We start from the raw sequence: 27818 nt of genomic DNA, 5'->3' as shown, positions 1-27818 counted from the left end.
TGCCAGTCTTTCGAGGTTTTAATTGAGATAGTTTATGCTACACTCGCAAATCTAAAAGCAAAGTTCACATGTATTTTTCACCGTAGCATTTCTAATACAGATGAATACGCTTTGAGCCCCTTCCCATCCGGCTGCAGGGTGCCACACTCATTTATAAAGGATGCTACACAGAAAGATCTGCTTGTATAACAATTGTCCTTTTAAAATTAAAAACAAGCATTGCAGGTTTCTTCTTCTTTTTCTTCTGGGAAGTTTGAATACCACCAAGACATTAATTTGCCCATTCAACATTGGAGATGGAGACGATACTGACAGTAGTGCACTTAGAAAACAGATTGCCACATTCAAGTAAAACTTTCAGCCCCCGATACAATCGAACCGTCCTTCTCCCATTTTCCAAATCTCAGGTTTCGCATTTGCTTATTTGTTTTATTTTCGGCCACCTCTGTAGACGCTTGTGGGGCTGGAAGTGTGTGTTTTATATTCTTCTGAGATGCAGGACCAGACTATTGAAAATAGCATGGAGTGGACAGGATCAGGGGGAAAAACATAAGCCAAATACAATCAAAAAGGTCTGTTGTTCACAAGGAGAAAGCAGAAGGTAATCTGATAAAGCAGAACTGCCTTTGGGGAGCCAAATCGTGGCCTTCCTACATTCTTTTGTAAGACAATCCAGCAATGTACTAAAACTACAAGGGTTTTGTGATCCAAGTGCTACTGTACTAAACTGGGTATGCATCATATGCAAATGTTTGAGTTGTTTTTGAACTACAGCTCCCAGAATCCTACAGGAAGTTTATAGACCCAGTTTGATCACAGCATCACCCCAATTGTTGAGGTTAGTCCTATGATGGAAAATTCCCAGCAAAATCCCATTGACCCCAGTTCTGAGAATCCTCTGTAGTGTAGAAATTAGAGATGGGGAAAACAGTCTTTTGGATCCCCTCTAAAACACACTAGAATGGCCAATAACCAGGTGGTTTCTAGGATTTGTAGTTTAAAAAACACTTTTCCAAGCTCTGGAAATGCACTTGTTTTGTTATTCCACCCCCAAATCTTTGGCCTTTAGGGAAGCTCTCCAAACCTCTCCCAACTGAAATGTGTTGATCAACTTTCTGAACCATTTCTAAACTACGTAAATGATAATACGAAATAAATAAATACAGCATGATATTTACAAACCCCTTTAACCAAAAATAAAAAAAGTTTTTAAAGCACCAAAAGATTAGCGTTTTCTTTTTTAAACAGTGCAATCAAAATTGTGAATCTTAAAAGCTAGCCTTTTCAAGACTGCAAAATTCTATCCTGACGAAACAAAAGGAGACTTTTTTGGCAGGAGGATAAACTTGTATGAAAGAAGTCCCTTTATCCAATATATGGGAAATGATGGATGTCAAGAGGGGGGAAATCTCACTCTGTCTAAAGAAGTTTAGTTTTTTTTTAAGGACTACAATTCCCCAAATGCCTGAGAATTACCACTGGCATGCCCTTTTGTGCTGCGGGTCTTGCAACATGTTGCCTAATGAAATATATATGTTTTTGCACTCTGGTCTAAAGGCTTAAGGTGAATTCTGATACAGCCAAGGTGGAGACGAGATGATAGAAAAAGATCTTAAACCAGGCAAAAATCAATCTGCCACCTACTATCCCCAATTCTGCCCTCTGTTCCTTTTCTTTGAAATTTTACTTTTCTCTCTGGAAACACTAAGAAAGAGGCAATCTCCTCTCCCACCTAATATTAGTAATGCAGACAGGGCTAGTCTACTACCTTATACTACCTTGACTCAGAGCCCGCTCAGCTGTTTCACAAGCAGGCCTTAGTCCCACAGGATCAAGGAAGATCAATCTCTAAGTACAATCAATCTCATTTGTGACCTGATCCATGCAAACCTGAAAGCAGCCTGACTGGTCTGTTTCACAGACACGAGAAGACAGCAAAAAGGAGGTGTTTATCAAGAATCAAAGTGACCCACTTTCAGCCTAGCGGACTAGAGTTCATGGTTACTTGTGCCGAGTCTTTGAAGAAAACTTAAATACAAGTTATTTTATGGTCTTGAAAACCACTGCTGGTTGAACAGGTTTACAAAGATTTCCTAGTGTGGCTATAAGCTATGGTGCTGGGTGCATTCCTTGCCATCCAAAATTAATCACTGTTTCCTCCATGCTCCACGCAAGGCGAAGGGCATTCAGGTTCAGCACAGACAACCACAGAATGCTTGTGTACATGCAAGACAAGTCAGACCTGTCTGGAGGTGAGGAAACACAGCCTTCTTTTACTCTGAACAATTTTTGGCTACCTGTGAGAAGATCACATCTTTGGATGCTTCTTTCACAGCAGAAACAGTGAGCTTCTCTAAGCTTTCTATACACTGAGCTTAAAAGCAACAAGTGCCTCCATTCAGACATACAAGTACAGGTTGCGTTCTTCCAACATGCAGGCCTTGGAGACCCTGTTCTGGAGTGCATTCAAGACATGGGAAGTAAGCCTTGTTACGGGAATCAATGAGACTGTGTAGTGTAGTATGGGGCATGGTATTTTGGAGGGACTTTTGTCACCTTTCCTCTCTGCATGCCAGGGTGCTAAGCAAAGGTGTTTTGATTTGAGACCGAAGGCCCAAATAAGGCCAAAGTATTCTTCCTGACCCAGGAGGGAAGAAAAAGTAGGGGATTTGGAAGGAGAACATACATTTCTTCTGCTCTCAGTAGCTTTGAAAAGTCGCACCAACCTCAAAAGCATTTGCCGAGTCCACAGTCTCCTGAGTCAAATCCAAAGTAGCCTGATCGCAAATAACACGGAGGAGGGACTCTGTTATGGTTCAAAGCCACAACGGTCACAGGTGCACAGTTTATTAGAGATGAGAAATGCTGCCGGAATAAGGCAGTAGCTTGGATTAAATTAAGAGTTTGCTCCTGTAAACAACACAAACAAAAAAGGAAACCATGCATTCCCATCCTAAACGGAGGGTGTGATTACAGTGCCAAGTGAGGAACAGTGAAGCCGAAAAAACAAAAGGGGGAAAAAGTTCAACTCAACTGCACCAAAAAGAGCTTGAGCGCATGCAAGTCTGGTGGGTGTTTAGTGCTCAAATGTGTTTGGAGACCACTTGCCCAACTGAGCTGGAATGAGATGGACCAGGAGCCCAGCAAAGACCTCAGGGACTCTCGGATATCCCATCGTCCTGCGTGCTGTCGTCTGTCTCCAGTTCAGCCAGCTGCCTCCTCAGCATGTTGACTTTCACTTGGAGTTCCTTGTTGTACTTTATGATGTTGATCATTTCTTCATAGGATTCGTCCAGAAACTTGGAGGACCGATTCCAGCGAAGGAACACTCCTGGGGCAGCAAAGAATGTAGGTTAAGCTATACCATCCGATGTTAGGGAGAATCTGTGCCCTATGTTTGGAAACCTAATGTTATCGAACCACACCAATGGACAACACCTCTTCCAAAACATCTACATAGTTCGGGTCCAGATTACCTGAAAAATAGTCTTTCCCCAAGTTCAGGCCCTCAGGAGAACTCAAGCCCTATGAGAAGTAGGTATTAGCTTAGAGAAGGTTAAAAGAGAACCTGATAACCATGTCCGAATATCTAAAAAGATATTGATGGAATCATAGAGTTGGAAGAGACTTTGTGGGCCATCCAGTCCAACCCCTTTATGCCAAAGAGCAGGAAAATTGCATTCAAAGCACTCTCGACAGATGGCCATCCAGCCTCTGTTTAAAACCTTCAAAGAAGGAGCGCCCACCACATTCTGGGGCAGAGAGTTCCACTGCTGAACAGCTCTCACAGTGAGGAAGTTCTTCCTAATGTTCAAGTGGAATCTCCTTTCCTGTAGTTTGAAGCCATTGTTCTGCATCCTAGTCTTCAGGGCAGCAGAAAACAAGCTTGCCCCTTCCTTCCTTCCTTCCTTCCTTCCTTCCTTCCTTCCTTCCTTCCTTCCTTCCTTCCTTCCTTCCTTCCTGTGATTTTCCCTCACATCTTGATACATGGTCCTCATCATGTCTCCTCTCAACCTTCTCTTCTGCAGGGTAAACATGCCCAGCTCTTTCAGCCGCTCCTCATAGGGCTTGTTCTCTAGACCCTTGATGGTTTTGTCGCCCTCCTCTGGACACATTCCAGAGAAGACTTGTTTACTGCTACTGCAGAGACTATAATGTAGAGCAGGGGTCCCCAAACTAAGGCCCGGGGGCCACATGCGGCCCTCCAAGGTCATTTACCTGGCCCCCACCCTCAGTTTTATAATAAAATATATTGTATAATAATATAATATAATACAATATAACACTAATAATAATACCATATAATAGTATTAATTATATATACTAATAATATTACTAATAATATTACAGTATAGTGGTACAGTTCAATATAGTAATATATAATGCTAATAGTGTGCTATGCTAATAATATAATATATTGTATGTACATATAATTTGTAAGCCACTCTGAGTCCCCTTTGGGGTGAGAAGGGTGTGATACAAATGTAGTAAATAAATATAGTAAATAAATAAATAATAAATAAATAAATTTTAGAATTAGGCTTGCCCATAGTCTGAAATGACTTGAAGACACACGACAACAACAACAACAACAACAATCCTAATTAACTTGACTATCTCATTGGCCAGAAGCAGGCCCACACTTCCCATTGAAATCCTGATAAATGTATGTTGGTTAAAATTGTTTTTATTTTTAAATATTGTATTGCTCTTTCATTGTTCTTGTTGTTGTTTCTGCACTACAAATAAGACATGTGCAGTGTGCATCGGAATTTGTTTGCATTTTTTTTTTCCAAATGATAATTTGGCCCTTTAACAGTCTGAAGGATTGTGGACTGGCCCTCTGCTTAAAAAGTTTGGGGACCCCTGATGTAGAGCAATGGATTCAAACGGCAGAAAAAGAGATTCCACCTAAACATTATTAAGAACTTTCTGTCACTGGCTTGCTGTGAGTTTTCTGGGCTGTATGGTCATGTTCCGGAAGCATTTAACCTTTAAGGCATGTCTGAGTGTAACCAAGTCTGTTTTTTTCTGGAAAGAACACATCTAGCATACCTTCCCAAGGCTTTCAGAAATCACTGCTCACTACCACCACCTTCTGGAGAGGAACAGTAGATCCAAATGAGTAATTTGAAGCTGCAGAGGTGTCCCAGGACTAACTCACCTTCCCAGAGCTGCAGACTCTGGGGAGCCACGGACGGCCAAATGACAAGGCTGTTGGCTTCAAAGAGGGGGTTCTTGAACCTGCTAAGCTCTTCCGGCCGATTCACCCAGGACCACAGGGACATCGTCTTCTGCGGCAGCTTGAGCTTACACCTGGCAGAAAGATCAGTAGTGGCATGAGTGCCTACGATACACGGTATAATACCAGAAGTGCTTAGATTCTAGATTTAATTTTTTTGGGATTTTGGAATGTCTGTTTGTATGTGCATACACAGTAAGATATGCAAAATCTATTATCTCCAAGATATGTTTTTATGGATGTAAACACAAAATTCCAATCCCCCTCCCCCCCAAAAAAACCCCACACTGACATCCAAACTACTTCTGATCCCAAGCTTTTTGGATAAGGGAGACTGACTCTCACTTTGGGACCAGAAGCATTTTGGAATTTTTTGGATTTTGGAATATCATTACATATTAGCATATAAGCAGATAATAAGCTATCCTGGAGAGGGAACCCGAGTCTAAGCACAACATTCACTGATCTTGCATATTCACATTCTAAATTTGATAATAATAATAATAATCATCATCATCATCATCATCATGTATATGAAATAAACTTGATATACATTGATGCACCAGAAAACAAAGGTGTCCCTTTCTCTCAGCCACTCGTGGATAATTTTAGATCTTAAAGTACAGTCAGCCCTCCACATTTGCTGGGATTAGGGGCACAGGACCCCATGAAAGTGAAAAACCTCAAATAAAGACATTGTTGTTTTTTAGTCTGGGAGAACACTTCTCTACGAATTTCTAGGTCTTCCAGAATGATTATATGGTCAACTTCCATTGGAAGCCAGCCGTAGAATTTTATTGGAGGACCCAGAAAAATGCCAGAGAGGAAATCTCTAGGTGATCCAGAATTACTGGAGAAAGTTGACCAAAGAATCATAATGCAGGATCTAGAGCAGGGGTCCCCAAACTAAGGCCCGGGGGCCGGATGCGGCCCTCCAAGGTCATTTACCTGGCCCCAGCCCTCAGTTTTATAATATAATATATTGTATATACCAGGGGTCCCCAAACTAAGGCCCGGGGGCCGGATGCGGCCCATCGAAGCCATTTATCCGGCCCCCATGGCACAAGGGCAGAAGGCAGTTGGGCTAAATGACCCAAGGGGTCTCTTCTTCTCTTACAACCATTATTATTATTATTATTATTATTATTATTATTATTATTATTATTATTATTATTAACATTGAGGCTGGGTGGCCATCTGTCAGGGATGCTTTGCTTGTGCTTATGGTGCACAGAGGCAGAAGGGGGTTGGACTAAATGGCCCAAGAGGTCTCTTCCAACCCTCTTTATTATTATTATTATTATTATTATTATTATTATTATTATTATTATTAGCATTGATTCTGGGTGGCCATCTGTCAGGGGTGCTTTACTTGTGCTTTCGGTGCACAAAGGCAAAGGGGAATGGACTCAATGGCCCAAAGGGTCTCTTCCAACCCTCTTATTTATTGTTGTTGTTGTTGTTGTTATTATTATTATTATTATTTATTGCTTGGTGGCCAACTATAGTCCGACCCTCCAATGGTCCAAAGGATCGTGAACTGGCCCCCTGATTAAAAAGTTTGGGGACCCCTGATCTAGAGATTACTAGAGAGATCATTTTAAATCAAATCCATGAATAATCAACCTGCAAAAGTTAAAAGCACAAATGTGAATGGATGATTGTGCTAAAGTTTCAGAATTTCTGTTAAAGGATGCTCAACCTGTAGTACTAATATTTCTCTTATTAATACATTTTGGAAATATACCACAATAGCTTCATTCTGAGTTCAAGCCATTGTACAAACACATTTGGTATTAGAATGTCTATTGATATTTACTAATGTATATGTTCTTTTAAATTATTTATCTGCTTCTTGGAACTTGGTCCATGGAAGTTGACCTTTTTGAACCGTCTTGACTGCTAAAAGATTCAGCATTAGAAGGATGATTCTCTCATCTCCATGATTCAATGGTCAGAAGACTTAACAATGCTTACAAAATTTGAAAGAGCAGTATACCAACATAATGTTTACACTGACTTATATTTAGACATTCGGTCTGGTTTCATTGAAATCACTGAAATCTATGAATAACATTTTAAAATCTTTCTCTCTTTTAGTATTGAGTAGTATATTCACTATTGATATACATTAAATTAACCTAAACTAAAAATATTTTTTGAAAAATGAGAGCTCATCCCAACCTCAGTAAACAATGTACCTGGTGAAGGCAGAAGAAACTGTTATGTTCACCAACTCCCTCCCCAAAAAACGACCTCCCAAAGTAATAGTAAAGAGAGCACTGACAGGGAATAAGTGGTCAGAGAGGTGACAGCAATTATTAGAAACTGACAAAAATGAAGGAGCTCTACTACAAAAGTACATGCTTCTTTACACAAGTTTGGAAGAACTCAATGTGATTTTAAGATCTGTGACTCAAGTCTCCAAAAACTCTCGCTCACCTTTCGTTTTCGTTGTTGCCCAGGAAAGTGCCAAACTGGGAGGCGTAGGAATGTTCAAAGAGCATGAGGAGGAAGTGGTAGTTAAACTCAAAGGAGCAAGGGAACTGGCGGAGGATCTGCCAGACGCAGTCCAAGAAGAGCAGGAAGACAGGTGCCTCCCATTTCTGCTTGCTGTTTGAATAAGCCGATTGAGCACAGCGCTGCTGGAACGGGTGGCCAGCCTGCAGGGACAAGGCAGAGAACAAGTTAGAGCAGGCATGGGTAAACTTCGTCCCTCCAGGTATTTTGGACTTCAACTCCCACAATTCCTAACAGCTGGTAGGCTGTTAGGAATTGTGAGAGTTGAAGTCCAAAACACTTTAGGGCCCAAGTTCGCTCATGCCTGAATTAAAGGGTGATGTTAATGAGACATTAAAATCAAATGGATGGGTTACAGGGTGGTAACAAGCAACCAAAATATTATTCTGTAAGAAAACTAGAAATTTGCAACATTTATAGGCTTTTTTTAAAGGCTTAAAGCACCTGGTATTCATTAGCGGTTCCCCTTCCAAGTATTAATCAGGCCTGAAATTACTTAGCTTCTAAGATCACATAGCATTTGGTGCCTTTAGGGATTTAGGCAATGTAGTCTACAGTATATACAATTGGAATATCAGCCTTAGGTGTTGTATATAAATGCATATAAAATGGTGCATGTATATGTCTAACATGTATACAATGAGACTGGAGTAATGATTGATTTCAGTATCCATGGAAGGCCCTGCATAAACCCTAGGGAATTCAGAGGACTGTATACTGGCAGTCCCCGAGCTACAAACATCCGGCTTACAAACTACTCCTAGTTAAGAGTAAGTTGAGACAACAGGATGTGAGAGAAATCTACCCCTCAGAAGACTAATCCACTCCTGGAAGAGTTATAATGAGGAAAAAGCTGCATCCACTGAAGTTTCATCACTAACCTTTGTTTCTAAAACAAACCAAATTTTTCAAAATCCAATTGTCACAGGCAAAAAAGGTAAGGTGAAATCTTCTGAACAGACACAGGCAGCAAAGAAAACACCCTCCCTATGCTATCCAAAGGTTATACACACACATGCATACACACATATGAAGGGTTTAGAAGTGGATATAGCACCATAGATCAATGCTTCACACTAAATCATATACTAAAGAAATATACTAAGGAAAAGAACAAACAGGTGTTCTTATAAGCTCATACACACACGGCTGGAGTTACCCTTAAAAATGTACCTGTTCTGACTTTCAAAAAAATTCTACCTAAGAACAAACTTACACAACTATCTTGTTTGTAACTTGAGGACTGCCTGTATACAATAGTGCCCCTTACATATCAATGCAAACAACTCAAATGAGTGTCAGACACAATCTTAGGACCTGAGAAATTATGGGAGGCCACAACAGGTTATGCTTGTGCTTCAGCATAGTGCTCAGCTCATGGCAAATCAAGGATTGCTTTTTAGAAAAGTGCTATGGAAGAATCTGAGTCCACAGCTGCCATGGCAAGGATGGATATAGCTGGAGGAGAATCAGGTAAAGACAACATTTCTCTAGGCTAGAGGTTCCTAACCTTTTTTTGACCAGGGGCCACTTTGACCAAAGACCACTTTCCAACATTAGTACCAAAAGGGTTACGAATCAGTTTTTTCATCAACCTAATGGTTATTTGGGGTGCTGATTCAGAAAATTTCATTGAATAGACCACATCAGCTCTAGTTTCTGATACAGAACATATGCCATCCAGTAGTCATCATATGCTTGCCCACAGAAAACCATATTTAATAATCTAGAGCTGATATGGTCCATCCAATGCAATTTTCTGAATCAGCACTTCAAATAACCCAACTGACACCAGGAACAAGCCTAGGCGCCACATGGAATGGCTCCACTCAGGGGGAAGGAGGAGGAGGAGAAGCAGCAGTCAGGAGGTTTGTTGTCACACCTTTAGTGGGTTGTCAGCCTCTCCTCTGCCAACATCCCCGTTGCCTTGGCACTATAAGAGGGTTTCGCGAGACTAGTCGCTCTCATTGCAACGGCATAGTAACGCTGAGGCTTGGGGACCATATTTTAGTTCTTGGGGACCACTGGTCATCCATGGACCACAGGTTGGGAACCACTGCTCTATGCATTTGTAGGTCCTCCAGTGTTACATCGGGGGATTTAAGAGATTCATAGAGGTGATTAAAAAAACAAACATTTTTATTCGCAGTTTTCCTGAGCCCCCAACCCCAGCAAATGTGGAGGCGTGGCTGTAAATAATATCAGTGGTACACAAGGATCCCAAAGTGTGGGAACTTTGCCTGGTTTTTGGGAGGAGGGGAGTAGGATATCTGGAGAATTAACCCTCCTTGGCTTCTCTCTTCCCATTTCATTAAGCTAAACAGTTTTCTGAGTTTCTAAAACAGTTACCATGCTTATTTCTTAGATGTCTATCAATTCTTTCAGCCTTGACATATTAAAAAGGAGTGCTACATGCCCACCAATGGATTTTGCAGAGGCTTCTCAATGTTTGTTACATCACAATATATAATGAAGCTTTTTGCTGACTGTTGTGGGCTGGCAGTTACCTCTGAAAGGAGGGCCAACGCATGAATTCACTCTGCAGTAACTGTTTTGCAAAGCAATGTCACATTACATCACCATCCGAGCGAATGCAGGGAAGGGAAACAGCCAAATTCTAAATTTGATTAGGCTGGAGGGAAGTAACTGTAGCATTAAGGACACAGAATGGCTACAAGCATCTCTTAATTTGCATTGTGTGGAGGGGGTGGATTTAAGAGTTTAGGATTTTAAGTTTTAGAAACTCCCCCTTCTCTGTAAAAGTGGGGGGAAATGTGAATAAAAACTTTTTTAAAAAACAAAAACAAAACACAAAACCTTAGAGAATACCTTTCTGGAAATCTCTAGATTCTCCAGGGTGAGGCCAGAGTTCACCAGAAAGTAACCACACAATGGTGCAGGATGATCTAAGATTGCTAAGGAAATGTTCTGACACTAAATCAGTGGCATGGAGATTTTTTACTTTCCACTTACTAGAAATACAATTGTTTTGTCAGCCATGAGTGATGGCTGTTATCATTTTATCTGTGTTATCATTTTATGTTTCAAACTGGGTTTTTATTGTTAGTATATTGTATTTTAAATGTGCTTTACCTGGTTGAAGAATCTGTTTTTATATGCATTTTATTATGTTTTTGGTCTTGGTCTTGTGTAAGCCACCCCTAGTCCCTCCGGGGAGATGGAGGCGAGATAGAAAAATGAAGTTGTTGTTTTTATTATTATTATACCCAATGATATATCAATGTATTCTAGATAAAAACAGCAATCTATCCAAAAGCTGTTTAATTTTCTGTAGAAAGAATGCTGTTTGCCTCTTTTAGCATCAATAGTTGGGAATAAGCTCAAACCATGACACAGGTTCTCACACCAACCCGACTGGCCTGGCAAAAAGACCTCCAGTTCTTACCTGTAGCCACTCCCTCTCAATGAGAGCTTCAAAACCACGGATGGTTCGGCATCTGGGGTCCAAGATAATCTGAGCCAAAGAGGTCACTTGCAGTGTCGAATCGGTTCCTTCTGTCCCATGGACCAAGACTGATGCTCCCTCCCTTGGAAAAGAGACATAGAAAGCATGACATGATGGGAATCAAGAAACAATGTCCACTGGACAAAACTGCACAGGGAAAAACCTGTCTCCAGTCTCCACTCCACTGTGGAACTCAGTGAAAGTAATGAATTGGGTATCTTTTCCCATATAATATGCTTATTTCGTACTGTGTTTCCTGGTAATATTTATAGACTGGTTTTTGGGCAGGTTACTAATCACCAGGTAATAACAGATTCAAAATGGAACAAGCTTGTCTTCCAAACTCCAGCTTTAGCACAGTGCCTTCAAAACAGCTCATTGGTGGAAACGAGGTCGCTAAGCTTGAGAGACCATTGGTCTGTTCAGGAGGATGCACAGCTTTTGGAACAATTGGCCATAACATAATTATTACTTACCTGTTTAACTTCATTTATAACCTGTGTTTCGTACAATGAATTCAGGGGCTGCCTTCCTCCTCCTCCCCACTTTTATCTCACAACTTTTTAAAAATGTATTTTGCTTTAATTAATTTTTTTAACACAATACAATTGCATTGTTACATTGTATATTCACAGATCAACACTCCCACAACTCCACCCCCATCACTGACATAGCTTTATACAAATGGCTAATACGTGGCTTCCATGGATCTCAAATAGCTCTTCTTTTATTTCTCTTTTTGTTAATTCAATTAATAGGTTAATGTCACAACTGTTGAGTAATGTCAAACTGAAACCATCTACAAGTCACTCAGTGAGTTTCACAGTTCATCAGGACCTAGCAATCTCAGTCCAACACTAGATACAAAACACCACTAAGGCCCTTATGTGCTTTAGTGCCTATTCGAGAGTCAAATGTGTCAGGTGGCTTTTAAAGGGAGACAAAATGAATTTACCGAAGTCTCAGTCTATCAATGGAGACTAATAATGTGATCCCCATACCATAAGGAATGTATTCCTAGACTTACTATCAAAAATGAAATTGCAGATAGCCTGATCTGGCAGGTCTCTTCTTTGAACATTCATGGCTTTCTAAATGTGAGAAGTCAAGCAGTTTGGGGTACTTGCTTCAGGCAGATGGCCCACAAAAGACCCTGTACTCGACATCACTGTAAAACCCACACCAGCAGCCATTACCTGTCAATGCACTGAGCAGCCAAGCAAGCTGTGGTCAGAATCTCTTTGATGTGGGTCAGCCAGTTGGACGACTCTAGTTTGCTCAGCCAGCGGTCCATGTTGTGCGACTGGTCATTGCAGGCCTCCACAAGCTTAATGAGGCTTTCCTGAAGAATATTGTACCTGCAGAGAGAACAAGTGATTGATCCTGGGGTGTCTGTTCATAGCAGGATAACTATACTGGATATCCCTTCTGCCCTTCATAAGTCTGAGTGATCAACGAGAAGGGAACGGATAAATGACTATTAGGCATTAAGGAGCCTTCACTTCAGAATACTGGCATGCAGATTGAAACACAGGTATATCGAAGCTAGTAAAGCAGATTGTGTTCCAGTTGTTGTTCAACCTTTTTTGCAGGGGTTAGGGAGCAGGGTTTTGCAAAAATCATTAAGATCTCCACTTCGCTTATCCTGTGGATCGTGGGTCCATTTTTTCCTCCTCTTGGGTTAAACATGTCCCCAAAGATACAGTACTGTCTAAGCCACCACTCAGGGCCTAGTTATAAAATGCTTGAGACAAATTCTCCAGACAGTCCATATAAGCCATATGTCTGCTGTTCCTCCAACTTGCTGCAGACTTAGGAACTTAACTACAGCTTTCTTGTTCTTCCCCTTTTCTTTCCTTATAGTTACTTAGAGGTGAAAGAGAACAAAGGTGTAGAAGAAAGTGGAAGCCAGAGGACAATTTGGGGGGCTAGAAGCCTTAAAACACCCAACTAAATCCCTGCTCTGTAATACTGCAGTCACTCAGTTATCAATTCATTTCAGAGCAAGGTTAAAAAGTGTTGGTGGATCTTTGAGACTTATTTTTTATTTTTAAATTTACACCCTTATAACATAAACAATATAAATCTACACACATGTATGTATGTATGTATGTATGTATGTATATATACAGTAGAGTCTCACTTATCCAAGCTAAACGGGCCGGCAGAAGCTTGGATAAGTGAATATCTTGGATAATAAGGAGGGATTAAAGAAAAGCCTATTAAACATCAAATTAGGTATAACATCATGTTATACAACAAATTTGACAGAAAAAGTAGTTCAATACGCAGTAATGTTATGTTGTAATTACTGTATTTACGAATTTAGCACCAAAATATCACGATATATTGAAAACATTGACTACAAAAATGGCTTGGATAAACCAGAAGCTTGGATAAGCGAGGCTTGGATAAGTGAGACTCTACTGTATATATATGCCAGGCTTAGCACAGCAGGTTAAACTGCTAAGCTGCAGAAAATCCTGCCGATCAAAAGGTTGGCAGTTCAAGCCTAGTTCGGGGTAAGCACCCACCGTCAGCCCCAGCTCCCTGCCCATCTAGCAGATTGAAAACAGAAATGTGAGTAGATAAACAGGTACCACTTTAAGCAGGGAGGTAATAAAAGGTGCCCATAAGGACATGCCGACCATTCGATCAGAAGGACATCTGATGACAAAGCTCCTCGACATGGAAGATGAAGCAAAAGCATTCCCACCCCCACCCCCGTTGGAGTCAAACACAGCCTCCAGATGCCAGAAAAGGAAAGGACGGAAAAAGCCTTTGCCTCTATTTATATATTGTCTGTCCTTGTCAATTGTATAATGACATCAAATGTTTGTCGTATATGTGTTCTGTAATCTGCCCTGAGTCCCCTCAGGGAGATAGAGCGGAATATAAATGTAATACATATATATATACACACACACACATTTTTGTGTGTGTCAGGAGCAACTTGAGTCGCTTCTGGAGTGGAATTGGCTGTCTGCAAGGACGTTGCCCAGGGGACGCCTGGATGTTTTGATGTTTTTACCATCCTTGTGGGAGGCTTCTCTCATGTCCCCGCATGGAGCTGGAGCTGATAGAGGGAGCTCATCCGCGCTCTCCCCGGGTGGGATTCGAACCTGCCAGCTTTCAGGTAAGCAACCCAACCTTCAAGTCACGAGGCTTTAGTCCACTATGCCATCGGGGTACAATCATTGTACTTAACTATGCCATTCCCTCCTCCTACCCCTCCCACTGTAGTGATTTCCTGTTGGTTATCTTTAAAGCCCAACATCGTTGCTTAGAGGATCACCTTCTCCCATATAATTTGTCTTACATACTTGGGTCTTTGGGAGACATTTCCTTCAGTCAACCAGAATTAGGCTGGTAATTCTTAACCAGAGGACCCTTTTCTCTCAAATTGTGGAATGACTTACTGGAAGAGATTTGACAGCTGGAAACACTGCCAGCATTTCAAACAGTATTATAGATCAATCCTTCAGGCAAGCCCATCCAGGTGATTTTTCAATTGCAAGTTTTAAAATTATGAATTGATTGTAACATGTAAACTCTTCTGATATGGTGCTCCTTGGTGATGTATTTTTGATTGCTGTTTGTGTTGTTAACCTTGTCCATCTGGTGCTGTATTTTATTGTGTTGATCCTTGTCTTGATCCATAGGATGAATCAGGCAAGATATAACAACAACATTCACCACCTTCTCCCTCTGAACTATAAAACTGTAACGTGGTTTTCAGAGAATTCGCTATGAAGATGTTTGTCCTTGTGGAGAAGGTTATGTTGTTTCACTAACACGTCATGCTTTCTCCCTGTATCTTTTAAAAGAATGAGAGCTGAAAAATCATTACACTTTTGCCACTTAAACTTCCAGTTAGATCTCTGAATTGATACTTGGCGTACTTCCTGGGAGATTCTGATAAATGCGTAAGGAAAGTAGTCACAATTTTTTTCTTCTTTCCTGCCAAAACCCATAAGACTATTATACACAAGTATAATATGGATTTGTCTTATGGCTACAATATCATTAGCTTTTTAGATTGTTCTCATCGTTTTAACCAACACCTTCATATTATTTTTCAGCTGACAGAATAATTGCTCATGATTATAATACAGCAAGATATTACAAATTATCTTTAAAAAAAAAAAAAGAATGGCCAAACAAATATTTAATTCTATTTTTCATACTGTGTGATTTTGTAATAAATAGTATATCTAGCAAATGAGATTTTTTATTTCAAACTGTATGATTAAAATTCTTTTTAATGTGATTTTTATTGTGTTATTATTAAATATGTATTTTAGGTCATCTAGTGTCACTTGACTCTAATGAAGGCTACTGTTGTTGAAATGGAGTCAAAGGAGACTTTACATTTCCAAGTACAAGGTGATCCGCACAGCCTGCCTTTTGCTTTTATCTGTACAATACTATCTTATCTGAATCCTGAATGTGAACAGAAAAGAAAAAGGGCATGTTTGTATTACTTTCTACTCAGGCTGGCAAGACAAGAGCCAGAGACAAGCACAAGTTGGCACAAGCTAAAACAATTATTGCCCATATGTATGGTAGAAATGTCACAGTCATTAATGTGAGGTTCCCAAATGGAGCTAGCTTTTAATGTAGGTATGGGCAAATTTAGGCCCTCCAGGTGTTTTGGACTTCAATTCCCACAATTCCTAACAGTCTTCGTAGAGGGTCTAAGTTTGCTCATGCCTATTTTAACATCACCACTAGCATTACACAAAAACAGGCCTAATTTCTGATAAAGGTAAAGGTAAAGGTTTTCCTCTGACACGAAGTCTAATCATGTCCGACTCTGGGGGTTGGCGCTCATCTCCATTTCTAAGCTGAAGAACCGGCATTGTCCATAGACACCTCCAAGTTCATGTGGCCAGCATGACTGCATGGAGCGGCGTTACCTTCCCGTCAGAGCAGTACCTATCGATCTACTCATATTTGCATGCTTTCGAACTGCTAGGTTGGCAGAAGCTGTGGCTAACAGCGGGAGCTCACCCTGCTCCTCGAATTCGAACCACTGACCTTTCAGTCAGCAAGTTTAGCAGCTCAGGGGTTTAATCCACTGCACCACCGGGGGCTCCACATTGTCCTACAAAAACATGACGTTCCATTTTCCTGTGTTTCTATTCTTTATTCCATAAACATGCAGTCCTGCAATCCCCTTGACCTCATAGGAACAGCCTGAGAATGGTGAGGAGATGCTTGAGGACAGACCACACATTATTTCATGACTCACCTCTCTATGGACTTGTGAATCCTTCGCCATTGAGGATAATGCACTTCCTGCTCAAAGCCTCCGCCTTTGGCTCTGGCTTGCTGGGCTACGTTCAGGGCCCGTGTGTCAATGATGTAGCCACGCTTGCCTGCCCTCAACGTGGCATTGATCAGCTTCTCATCTTCTTTGCAACGCTTCCCATTGGTCCCGGTAAGTGGCTGGCTACTGCGCATCATCACCTAGAAGGGCCAACAGAAGTGAGAGCCACACTCCGGTAGCATATTTGGTGGTTGAGAAACACCCGAGACATAAAACTGTTTCCAGTTCTGGGCATCTCAACTCAAAAAAAGATATTGATAAGTAGGCGTTATAGTGCCCAGAACTGGACACTGGATTATTCCAGGTGAGATCTAACCAAAGCAGAACACAGTGGTACTATTACTTTCCGCAATCTTGACGTTATACACCTATCGAGGTAGTCTCATCATTTTCAGTTAAGTTTTTCTAAATTGTTTTAACTGATTGTATACATATGCTACTCTGAGATCCTGAGAAATTGGGTGAAATACTGTGTATATATTGGGGGGGGGGGATATAAAATTTCCTTCTATCACAATAGGTATTATTGCTACCAGCAGCATTTCATGAATATTATTTCTTGAATTTTCAGGTTTCCAATTGGGTTTTCAAGATGCAACACACATACACCTCTGACTCAACATGCTCTTTTGCTATCATGTCCTGAGCAACCCTCCAATACAGGAAGCAGGACCTTTTTGGTTATAGCATCCAAGAGCTACAATGCAAGATAAATTTCCTTTTAATGTCTATGCTGTTTCTAGGAATTTGCTGCCCCTCTCCTAATCCAAGCACCCAACTTACCATCCCATTTTTCTTGTGGTAATAACTGAGGACCGGGAAGCGTCCTCCATGGCGAAACATGGCAACTTTCAAGAGAGACTCGTCGTCGATTGACTTAGGGACAGTGACAATGGGTGGATAGGATGGGCAGACAGAGAAATCCTTATTGATGTAACTCAACCGCCATTCATTTGTCTAAGGGGAGAAAATACATTAATGTGACTGTTTTCTGGGGAAAGAGAAAGTTTGAAACAGTAAACTACTGTAATCCATCTGACTTCGCGAGCAGTGGTAGCTATGGACTTTAGACACTTATGGTATTAACAGATGCCTTGTTTCAGAATGGTTTTCTAGTCTTTTATGGTGATGCACATATACAGTAGAGTCTCACTTATCCAACACTCGCTTATCCAACGTTCTGGATTATCCAACACATTTTTGTAGTCAATGCTTTCAATATATCGTGATATTTTGGTGCTAAATTCATAAATCCAGTAATTTCTACATAGAATTACTGTGTATTGAACTACTTTTTCTTCCAAATTTGTTGTCTAACGTGATGTTTTGGTCCTTAATTTGTGAAATCATAACTTAATTTGATGTTTAATAGGCTTATCCTTAATCCCTCCTTATTATCCAACATATTCGCTTATCCAACATTCTGCCGGCCCGTTTATGTTGGATAAGTGAGACTCTACTGTACCTTTACTTGAGATGTAAAATCATCTCAAGAGTTGGAAGGAACCACAAGAGATTTCTAGACAAATTGTCAGCAAAGCCAGAACCACAACTAAAGCGCTTCTAAGAAACATCCAAACCCTGTTTAGATAGCTTCAAAAAAGATGAGTCAACCACTTGCTAAGGTAGTCCATTTCAATGCTGAACAGTTTTTAATATGTACGACAGGACATGAACCAATGAATTAAAGTTACAAAGAAAAAGATTCCACTCCATACTCTGCACAATATCCCTGAGATATAAGCTAAGAATATCCTGCCCAAGAAAGCAATCGTGCTATTATAGTTGGACTACTAATCTGAAGGGCTCAAATCCCTGCTACAGAAATCCATTAATAATAATAACAAATACTTTGTTTATAGACCGCCCTCTCACCCCGAGGGGACTCAGAACAGGTTATATACAAGAAGATAAACATTCAATACATAGTCAACAAAACCACAACAAATCAAAACAATACAAAATGGTTCCCCATCCATTCATGGAAAATCTGGGCAAGTCACACCGTCTCAGCCTCAGAGGAAGGCAAAGGCAATCTCCATCTGAAAAAATCTTGCCATTACAGCTTTGCCTTAGAGTTGCCCAAAGTCAGAAATGATTTGGAAGCACACAACAACAAAAATAACGTCACACACAAAACCCATATTTACTCTGCAAAACTTCAAAGTAAAAATATAGCAAACTAAAAGAAACTTAGATCATTGTACACATTTAATTACTGCTTGCTTTCAAAAATGATTCAAAGATGGAGCTCAGAAAAGGAAGGATATTTGTGTAGGACTTACGACTGAACTGAGAAACTCAAATTCCCGCTCTGGCAAGAAGGAATGCCACCCATCTTCCACAACTTCAAACATGGGTCGATAAAAGAAAGGATACATCAGAGTGATGGAATCCAAGGTAGACAGTGCCTAAAGGAGGGGAAAAGGTGTGCAAAGAGAGTGTCATCAATTGGTTGTAGGTACCTTCTCTTAAAAATAAAATCCAATGACCCTTTGGCTTTACTCCTGCCTTCGACTCAATTTTCCCATTTCACAGGCCTCACTACTAGAAGTACAAGCAGACTGCCATTCCATAACCTGAGCTGCTAAAGGCAAAAGTAGAATGTCAAGAATTCCACCTCGAGATGTCTACTGTCTTATAACAATGCAGTTGCACACCATGTCAGAATCATACCAGGATAGAGGATGGCAGCTACAGCTCAGAGCATCCCAATTTTAAATTAAGGGCTGCTGATAAAAGGAAATGCAAAAAGAGTGTCAGGACAGTGTAGTATTGCCCACCCTCCAGTCCTGAAGGCCTTAAGCTTTGGGTAGGTCTGAAATATCAGCCCGATAGTATTCTCCCAAGATGGGCCTTGAAATTGAGTAGAAAGGCAAAGAGACAACAAACCATAACTTTGGCCGAGGGATCTATCGAGCCCCAGCATTGCTTTCAGTCCAACTTAATCACAGCACTGGCTGAGAAATATAAAGTTTATTCCAAGCACCAGTATTTTATAGAACTTCAGAGTTATGCATGAACAATATGCAAAGCATACATGTAATCCTTATTTAAAGGCTATGTTACTGGCATAGAATTTGTCCAGAGTTCATTTGTGGTTTATGAGGATATTTTCAGGGTATGGCACTGTTTGTAGCCATAACTTCTGCTTGTTGGTCCTGGGCACAGAATGTTGAATTTACAGCATTTCTAGCAAAACATGAATGTCAGAACTCAGCAAACAATACAGGCCATGGAGGGATGTCAGCTATTTCCAAAATGGAGTTGATCAGGCTCACTAAAACAGATCAGTATACAGCTGAATCTTTAATTCCTATGCTACACCAACCAAGTATCTCATCCCCAAGGGTACTCTTACTCTTCCCATAGCCACAATTGCCCTGTAGTCATTTCACAGATGTGGCTTCTTTCTTGCTGTGGCTAACAAGGAAGAAGAGAATGCGGTCTGATGTCTCCCAGTTGCCCGCTTTTGGTCTAAATCTATTTAGATGCTTGTGATTCCTTTATTTCATCACTTTTAAACTTATTTATTATGCAATGCTTTTGACACAAAATAAATGAAAAATGTTTCCCAGTAGGAGAAAGGGATCAGTGATTGTGTGCATGCAGTGTTGGAGGGTGTGTCCCATGGTGAGCCAGATTACCTGTGGCCACAGGGCTGGGAACACTGCTCACACCTCATTCAAGTGTCAATAAAATGAGCAGGTAACACTCCCTGCCTCATATAATTTGTTTCACATAGAAACATGGTTTATTTCTTGAATTGCAGTGTTTAAACACTGCCTGAATATAAATCAAACTCTTGTGAGGTACACAACAGCCCAGTCCCTGCCTCTTTTAGGTATCACCAAGACATACATTCAAGAATTTATTCAGGTTCTGCAGATCCCCTTGTTCATTTCCAAGACCCATTTGAGAGGAAGCCACACAAAAGTGCAGTCACCCCTTCACCTCTGCTGAGCTTAAGGGTGCAGGACCCCCATAGAAGTGTTTTTAAAAAGATAATTAAGAAAAAAAAATTTAATCTGAATGTCTAGGTCCTCCAGTGCAGTTCGAGAAGTTGATCAAAGAGTGGCCCTGGAGGATCTAAGAGATCACTTGACAGAACGTAGCAATAAAACCTAAGAATAATCAAATCTGTAAAAGTGAAACTCACTGGCCAGGTTGGCTGGGGGACTTTGGGAAAGTATTGTTTCCAAGCTCTGCCTTACCTCAATGGAGCTTGCTATGTTCAAAGACTCCTCCATGCCAGGGATGTCCAGCTGAATGATCCGCAGGTCTTTGCATTTGACAATGATGGTGCCCAAAGAGCCAATGAAACTGCACGGACACAAAGAAGAGGGGTTTAAAAAAACAAAAACAAAAAAACAAAGAGAACGACATGAAAAAAATCTGAAGCCTTACACTGCCCTTGTACTGTAACCATGTAAGAAATAAATACATTATAATTATCTTTCTACAACTGAAGGGATGGTATGTTGTGTATAGAGCAAGCTAGTTTTCTCCTGCTACAATACAATGATAATCTATGAATTCAAATGACAAGAAAAGAGATTCCACTTAAACATTTCAAAGTCTTTAGTATAAGAGCTGTTTAACAGTGGGATGGATTGCTGCTTAATTGTTTTTAAACAAAAATTCAATGGACATCTCTTAGGAAGTGTTGTTGAAGGCTTTCATAGCCGGGATCACAGGGTTGTTGTATGTTTTCCGGGCTGTATGGCCATGTTCCAGAAGAACATGGCCATACAGCCCGGAAAACATACAACCCTATCTCTTAGGAAGGCTTTGTGTGTCCACGCATGGCAGTCACAAGTTGGAGTGTGCATTCCCTTCCATCTCCACATTTCTATGATCAAGGAACCAGCAAGGACCAAGAAGAGTAACAGTCCATCTACACTGCAGAGTTATAGTAGTTCAGCACCACTTTAATTGCCATGGCGCAATCCTATGGAGAAATAGAATTTGTAGTTTGTTTTTGGCACCAGAGCCCTCCAATAGAGAAGGGTAAATTTCTCTCACACACAAACCCCAGAACCCCTTGGCAGTTAGTGACGAATTACTTTAATTCTGTAGTGTATAGAGATCCATAGACACGCAAGGCCAGACAGAAAAGATCCAGGTTCCACAAGGAGATGCTAAGTCAGATTCATCAAATTAACAAGAGCAGATGAGGTCAGCCAGGGATTTGGGGAAATGCATTAAGCACCATCAGGCCAAAGCAATCCCTGGCTCCAAGGAAAGGATTCCTTAATGCTTTGCCATTATATTGCATACAGACATATGCTTCCTCCCAGAGAAATCCATTTTGCGTTCTACCATCTCCAAAACCTAATAAAACACATTAGAAGGAACAGTTAGTGTGCATTTGCTCCCCAAATCTTACTGGGCAACTTGTATGTCAGTTGCCAGCCTTTTAAATGTCAAATGTTAGCCAATCCCTCAAACAATTTCAGCCAGTTTCAAGACCTCTCTGTTTTGCTGTTAGAGCAACAGGGTTTTTAGATAGAACAGGATTTCTTGCAATTCAAGTGCTACCGTTTACTTCTCTCCTCTAAACCCACACATTTGCTCTTATTATCTTTTGAAATGCATGGTCATAAATACCTTGCAAGTAGACCATGTGTCCACAGTCTCTTCCTTAAGGCCTTTAGTTATTTAAAAACTCTCCCTTCCCAATCTTGCTTTTCTTCTGATTTCCCTATTCTGCTCCTCTCCTAATTTTCAGCCTCCATATAATAGTAGTGGATTAAGAATGAAGATGTTAAGAACCTTTTCTAGTTAGGAACTAGGGTCCCCATGAATACCGTATAGAGATGCAAACCCATTAGTAAACCTTTACGTTTTTAACCTACATCTGCCTGCCTTGTTTGTTCTGGGGTAAGCGAGGGATCTCAGGAAAGCAACATTGAAAAATTGAAGCACACTTTATCCTGTTATTTGGCTAAATAAAGGCAAATTCCTAAGAGTTTTAGTCTTCATACCTTTCCCCAAAAAGGAAAAACACTATTTCCCTGAACAGCTTCTGGGGGATCGCATGTGACTTGTGGGCCACAGTTTCCTTACTATATCCTACAGAAATACGTTTTATCATTTAGGGGCAGAACCATTACTGCTAGTAGATGTAGAGGTGGGCTTGGTGACTGAGAATTCCTGTTAGAATTTCAAGCTACTATACCAGTTACAACCCTGTCTAGACAAGAGAAAGCCTGTCTGCCTTTATTAAACAACTAAAAACATGGCTTTTCAAATGTGCTTTCGAATTATCAATAACATGTTTGGCCCCACTCAGAGACATACTGTTTTCTCGCACTTTATTTTCCCTCCTTCCCACCCAAACCCAAGATATCTCAAGAAATGATGACACTTCTCCTGGCACTTTATTAACAGTCTTGAAATCATGCACTTTTGACCTGATTGCCCCCATTTTATATATTGATGGTGATGTTCTGTTTTTATTGCCCTCCCTATTTGTCATCATGGTTGTTTTCTATTTTGTGTTTTTAATTTTGTTTATTATATCTGAATGTTATGTTGATATTGTTTTTACTTATTTGTTGGTTTTTAACTGTTATATTTGTCTTGCTTTGGGCTTGGCCCAATGTTAGCTGCCCCGAGTCCCTTCAGGGAGATGGTGGCAGGATATAAAAATAAAGTATTATTATTATGATGACCCCAGGAACATTTTTAGGTTTAAAAAGTCAACAATATATTGGGGTTATTATCGGGGGCTGCCTCCTGTCCCAAATGGCTTCAGGAAGTCCATTGTGCCAAATTCAGCCCATCCTTTCTCAAAAAGATAGATAGGACTCCCCTGTCTGAGGAATTCTGGTATGTGCAGCATGTCTGGAGGGCACCAGGTAAAGGAATGCTCCCTGCTCATAGTACAGCTCCTAGAAAGCTCTTTTATGACTCTCCTATTTACACTTTGGTAGTAAAATATGCTCTTAGATTGCTGTACCTGCCTGATAGCACTGATAGTAATTCTTCCTTTGCTACATCTATAAACAAAGCTGTACAGGCAAGATATTGAACATTCAACGTTCATCTGCTGTCTTTACAAAACAAAACTCTGCTGTGCCAGTTCCCTATTTATTCACAAGGAAATTGCAAAATAGGATGACATTGTCCCATTTAGACACTGTTCCAAACCATTTGCTCTTCCTTTAGCACAGAAAAAAAGAATTGCGTGTGAAGGAGTAGGTGGTAAAGACAAACAGAAGGCTTCACAGAGTATTTCTAGCTCTTTCTACCAGGTTGTTGGAAATAGAATACTTCTGAGCCCTTGCAAGTAAGTTAACTGCCCCCTTTACTGCTTGCTTGGAATCTGAAATGATAGGAAGTACTAGAATAAAGGCAGAGGAGACCTGAAATGTACTAAGTTCAACTAAATGACAACCAGTCATTCTCAAATTCTAAAATGAGAAAAACCCATAGTACACTATATAGAATCACAGAGTAGGCAGAGACCACAAGGGCCATCTAGTCAATACTCTGCTATGCAGGAAGGCACAACTAGACCACTCCTGAAAGATAACCACCCAACCTCTGTTTAAAGAACTCCAAAGACAGAGAGTCACCATCCTCAAAGGCAATCTGTTCTACTGCTGAGCAGCTCTTATAGTAAATAATTTCCTAATGTTTATTTGAAATCTCTTTTCTGTGAATTTAACTCTAATTTAACTCCTGTCCCTGAAGCAGCAGAAAGCAAGCTTGCCGCATTTTACTATGTCAGTGGTTCCCAACCTTTAAGCCTCCATGTGTTTTGGACCATCTCCCATAGCTCCTAATAGCTGGTAAACTGGCTGAGATTTTTGGGAGTTGGAGTCCAAAACACTTGGAGGCCCAACGGTTGGGAAGGACTGTTCTATGTGACATCCTTTCAAATATTTAAAGATTGTTATCATGAATCTGTCAGTCTTATTTTGTCCAAGTGAATCACACCAAACTCTCATAAGACCTTTAATCATTTTGCTCACTCTTCTTTTTACATTCTTACCTGATACAGAATATGCATTCCTTAACTAGAAATCTAATATACTCCAAAATTTAAAATTGTCTGCATGAGTGTCTGCCATTTAGGGTTCATATACATCTTATAAACATAGTATATCCTCTGCTCTTTCTCCTACTAAGCTATTTGATTAGGTACAGGTTGAGCACCTCTTAACTGAAATGCTTGGGACCACAAGTGTCCTGTACTTCAGATTCTGGAATGCTTGCATATAAACAATGAAACTATCATGGAGATGGGACCCAAGTCTAAACATGAAATGGATTTATGCTTCCTATACATATAACAAGATGTTTAATACTATTGTGTATGAAACGTTTGTATGAAGCATTGGAAAGCCATTCATGTGGACAACTCTAGATTTTGGAGGATTTCACAATTCTGGATAAAGAATACTTAACTTATATATTACAAACCGAAGATCTTAACATACAAAGAAAATTTTAGCAGGAAATGAAAAGACAGCAGTGTCAGGATGAATCTCACTTCTACAGTAGGTTCTTTCAAAATCTGGTGCTACCACAAAACCTGGTGCTACCACAGAAAAAACCCATTTCCTTTTTTTACACAAGGTTCCTCCACAACTGATGGTAACAGAAGACAGGCTTCTTCTCAAAACGATGCTGAGTGTTAGGAAGTAAAGTCTATCTCATAAATTATGAGAAATGTAATTGACATACAATATATTGACATAAGGCAGAACCTACATCCACAATCATTGCAACAGACTGCTAGTATACTGGATTGTCACTGCTGTAAAAAATTACATGTTTTCCCATGGCAGATTTTAGTTCATGATTCCAGCCAAGCTACTTCATCCCCTTAGTAATATGGAAAACAGCTAAACTGATTTACTTTGCAGCCTGCTGAAAAGGAAAACTGAGAAATACTCAATGGGATATTCTAAGTAATTTTATAAATTTATTTATTGCCTTCCAGCTCTCACCTTCACAAGCTATTCTCTTATCAAAACGCTCTAGCCTTGGAGGTAAAAGACATACCCTATTTACTCAAATCTAATGCTCACCCTTTTTGGCTAAATTACCTCATCAAAATCAGGGTGTGCTTTAGATTCACGTAATACAGTAATCTTAGTGCTGAGCCAAAGCAAGAGGCAAAGCTGCTTCAGGAGCACCTGGAGCTCATATTTGAGGGACATCATCTCTAATTTAATAGTCATGGCTTAATGCTATGGAATTCTGCGATTTATAGTTCGGTGAGGCATCAGCATTCTTTGGCAGAGAGAGCTCAAGACTTTGTACAACTACAGCTTCCATGACTCCAATACACTGAAATAAGGTAACTAATGTGGATTCATTCTACAACATAGATGCATCCCAAGGTTTTCTTTTCAATTGCTGGACGTTTTGATATTCTAACACTTCTATTTTCTAAGCATGCAGCAACTGTAATGCGCACCTGCATGTTACATTTAGCAGCAAATCCTTTTTTTGGTTTCAGAGTTTTGAAAACTGTGGTGCGCATTAGATTCGATGGTGCATTGGACTCAAGTAAATATGGTATTTTGAGAGTTTTGCCCAGACCCCTTTCATCAATAAACGATTTATAACATTCTCACCGTTTTTCAATGGAATCAATGTTGGAGTGCAAAAGCCAGAGTTCCTCAACATTGTCCTGCCGCCGGGAAGAGAAGATGAGGTGATGGCCTGTCAAGCACAGGGTCCCCTCCACCACTGGGTAGAAGGGGCGATGGAGGACCACATTGTCAGCCCTGGGTGTCTTGATTAGCTCAGCAAACTCCATGGTTATCTCCAAAACCTGCCCGCAAGTCAGAAAGATGTGATTCAAAGTTCTTGGCCACTTCCACAGGAGATCCCGCTCTCCAAGATTATATCAGTTGAAATGTAACCAACAGGGAGAGATCATTCTGGCTGGATCCAAGTTCTTGCTGGACAGAAGAAGACAAAACAGATTAGGTGTACATCGTGTTGTTGAAGGCTTTCATGGCCAGAATCACTGGTTTGCGGTGAGCTTTCCGGGCTGGATGGACATGTTCCAGAAGCATTCTCTCCTGACATTTCACCCACATATATGGCAGGCATCCTCAGAAATGGTGAGGTATATTGAAAAAACTAAGCAAGGAAGGTTTATATATCTGTGGAATGATCAGGGTGGGAGAAAGAACTCTTGTCTGCCTGAGGCAAATATGAATGTTGCAATTGGCCAGTTTGATTAACATTGAATAGCCTTGCAGCCTCAAAGTTTGACTGCTTCCTGCCTGGGGGAATCCTTTGTTGGGAGGTGTTAGTTGGCCCTGATTGTTTCCTGTCTGGAATTCTCATTTTCGAGTGTTGTTCTTTATTTAATGTCCTGATTTTAGAGTTTTTAAAAATACTGTTAGCCAGATTTTGCTCATTTTCATGGTTTCCTCCTTTCTGTTGAAACTGTCCACATGCTTGTGGATTTCAATGGCTTCTCTGTGTAGTCTGACATGGTGGTTGTGAGAGTGGTCCAGCATTTCTATCTGTGCTGTGTCCAGGTTGCTTCATCAAGTGCTCTGTTATGGCTGACTTCTCTTGTTGAGTTAGTTTGCAGTGCCTTTAATGTTCCTTGATTCGTGTCTGGGCAATGCTGCGTTTGGTGGTCCCTATGTAGACTTGTCCACAGCTGCATGGTTTACGGTAGAATTCCCCCAGGCAGGAAGCAGCCAAGCTTTGGACCTGCGAGGCTATTCAATGCTAATCAAGGTGATCAGTTGCAACATCCAACAGATGAGAGTTCTTTCTCCCACCCTGCACATTCCACAGATATATAAACCCCACTTGCCTAGTTTCCAACCGACCTCACAACCTCTGAGGATGCCTGCCATAGATGTGGGCGAAACGTCAGGAGAGAATGCTTCTAGAACATGACTAAATCTCACAGCAATCCAATAAAAACATTACAACTGGAGGGGGGAAGAGGCCAAATTAATGTTAATGTATGGGGCAGGGGTTTGGGACCAAAGAATCCCTACTTACCCTTTTTTAGGAGAAGGTAAATAAACCTCAGGTGTCAGAGGGGGCTTTCAGACTCCATGGGGAGGGATGGAGCATCAGTGAGACTTCCAGCCAAGAGGAAGGAGGGGGCCAAGAGCAGCCCCTCAATCTATTTCACCCCACTTCCCCTTCCTCTTCCTCCCTATCCCTCTGTTGCCAAGACGAGGCAGGAAGAGCTCCCAATTTGTATCCCGGATGTTGAGAAAGGCGGGGGAAGGGGAGGAAGAAAACTACAGCACCCA

The 27818-nt window shown here is 40.7% G+C and overlaps 1 protein-coding gene across 2 annotated transcripts; it reads right to left on the bottom strand.

Annotated features, from left to right (window-relative positions):
• On the bottom strand, nt 1–27818 carry mtmr9 (myotubularin related protein 9). 2 transcript variants are annotated; one of them, XM_003227935.4, is made up of 11 exons: nt 27559–27818; nt 26157–26482; nt 20775–20883; nt 18846–18971; nt 17344–17517; nt 16483–16700; nt 12425–12586; nt 11169–11310; nt 7685–7905; nt 5165–5316; nt 1–3331 (listed from the first exon to the last, which is right to left on the bottom strand). In XM_003227935.4, the coding sequence occupies exons 2-11, from the start codon at nt 26339–26341 to the stop codon at nt 3153–3155; spliced, it is 1668 nt and encodes a 555-aa protein (XP_003227983.1). In that variant the 5' UTR covers nt 26342–26482; nt 27559–27818; the 3' UTR covers nt 1–3152. The 2 variants fall into 2 exon arrangements, with proteins under 2 accessions (XP_003227983.1, XP_008119558.1); XM_008121351.3 differs by having other exon boundaries at nt 26157–26486; nt 27559–27795.

Source organism: Anolis carolinensis, chromosome 1, assembly GCF_035594765.1.
Source record: "Anolis carolinensis isolate JA03-04 chromosome 1, rAnoCar3.1.pri, whole genome shotgun sequence".
Lineage (NCBI taxonomy): Eukaryota > Metazoa > Chordata > Lepidosauria > Squamata > Dactyloidae > Anolis > Anolis carolinensis.
This window is presented reverse-complemented; position numbering and strand designations above follow the sequence as displayed.

What these genes read in the sequence shown, in the direction of transcription:
- mtmr9 (XM_003227935.4), bottom strand. Translation starts at nt 26,341, where the DNA reads ATGGAGTTTGCTGAGCTAATCAAGACACCCAGGGCTGACAATGTGGTC. An exon ending in ACATAGCAAGCTCCATTGAG is followed by an intron (nt 18,972 to 20,774) that starts GTAAGGCAGAGC and finishes CCCCTCCTTTAG; the next exon opens with GCACTGTCTACCTTGGATTC. An exon ending in TTGAGTTTCTCAGTTCAGTC is followed by an intron (nt 17,518 to 18,845) that starts GTAAGTCCTACA and finishes TTCTCCCCTTAG; the next exon opens with ACAAATGAATGGCGGTTGAG.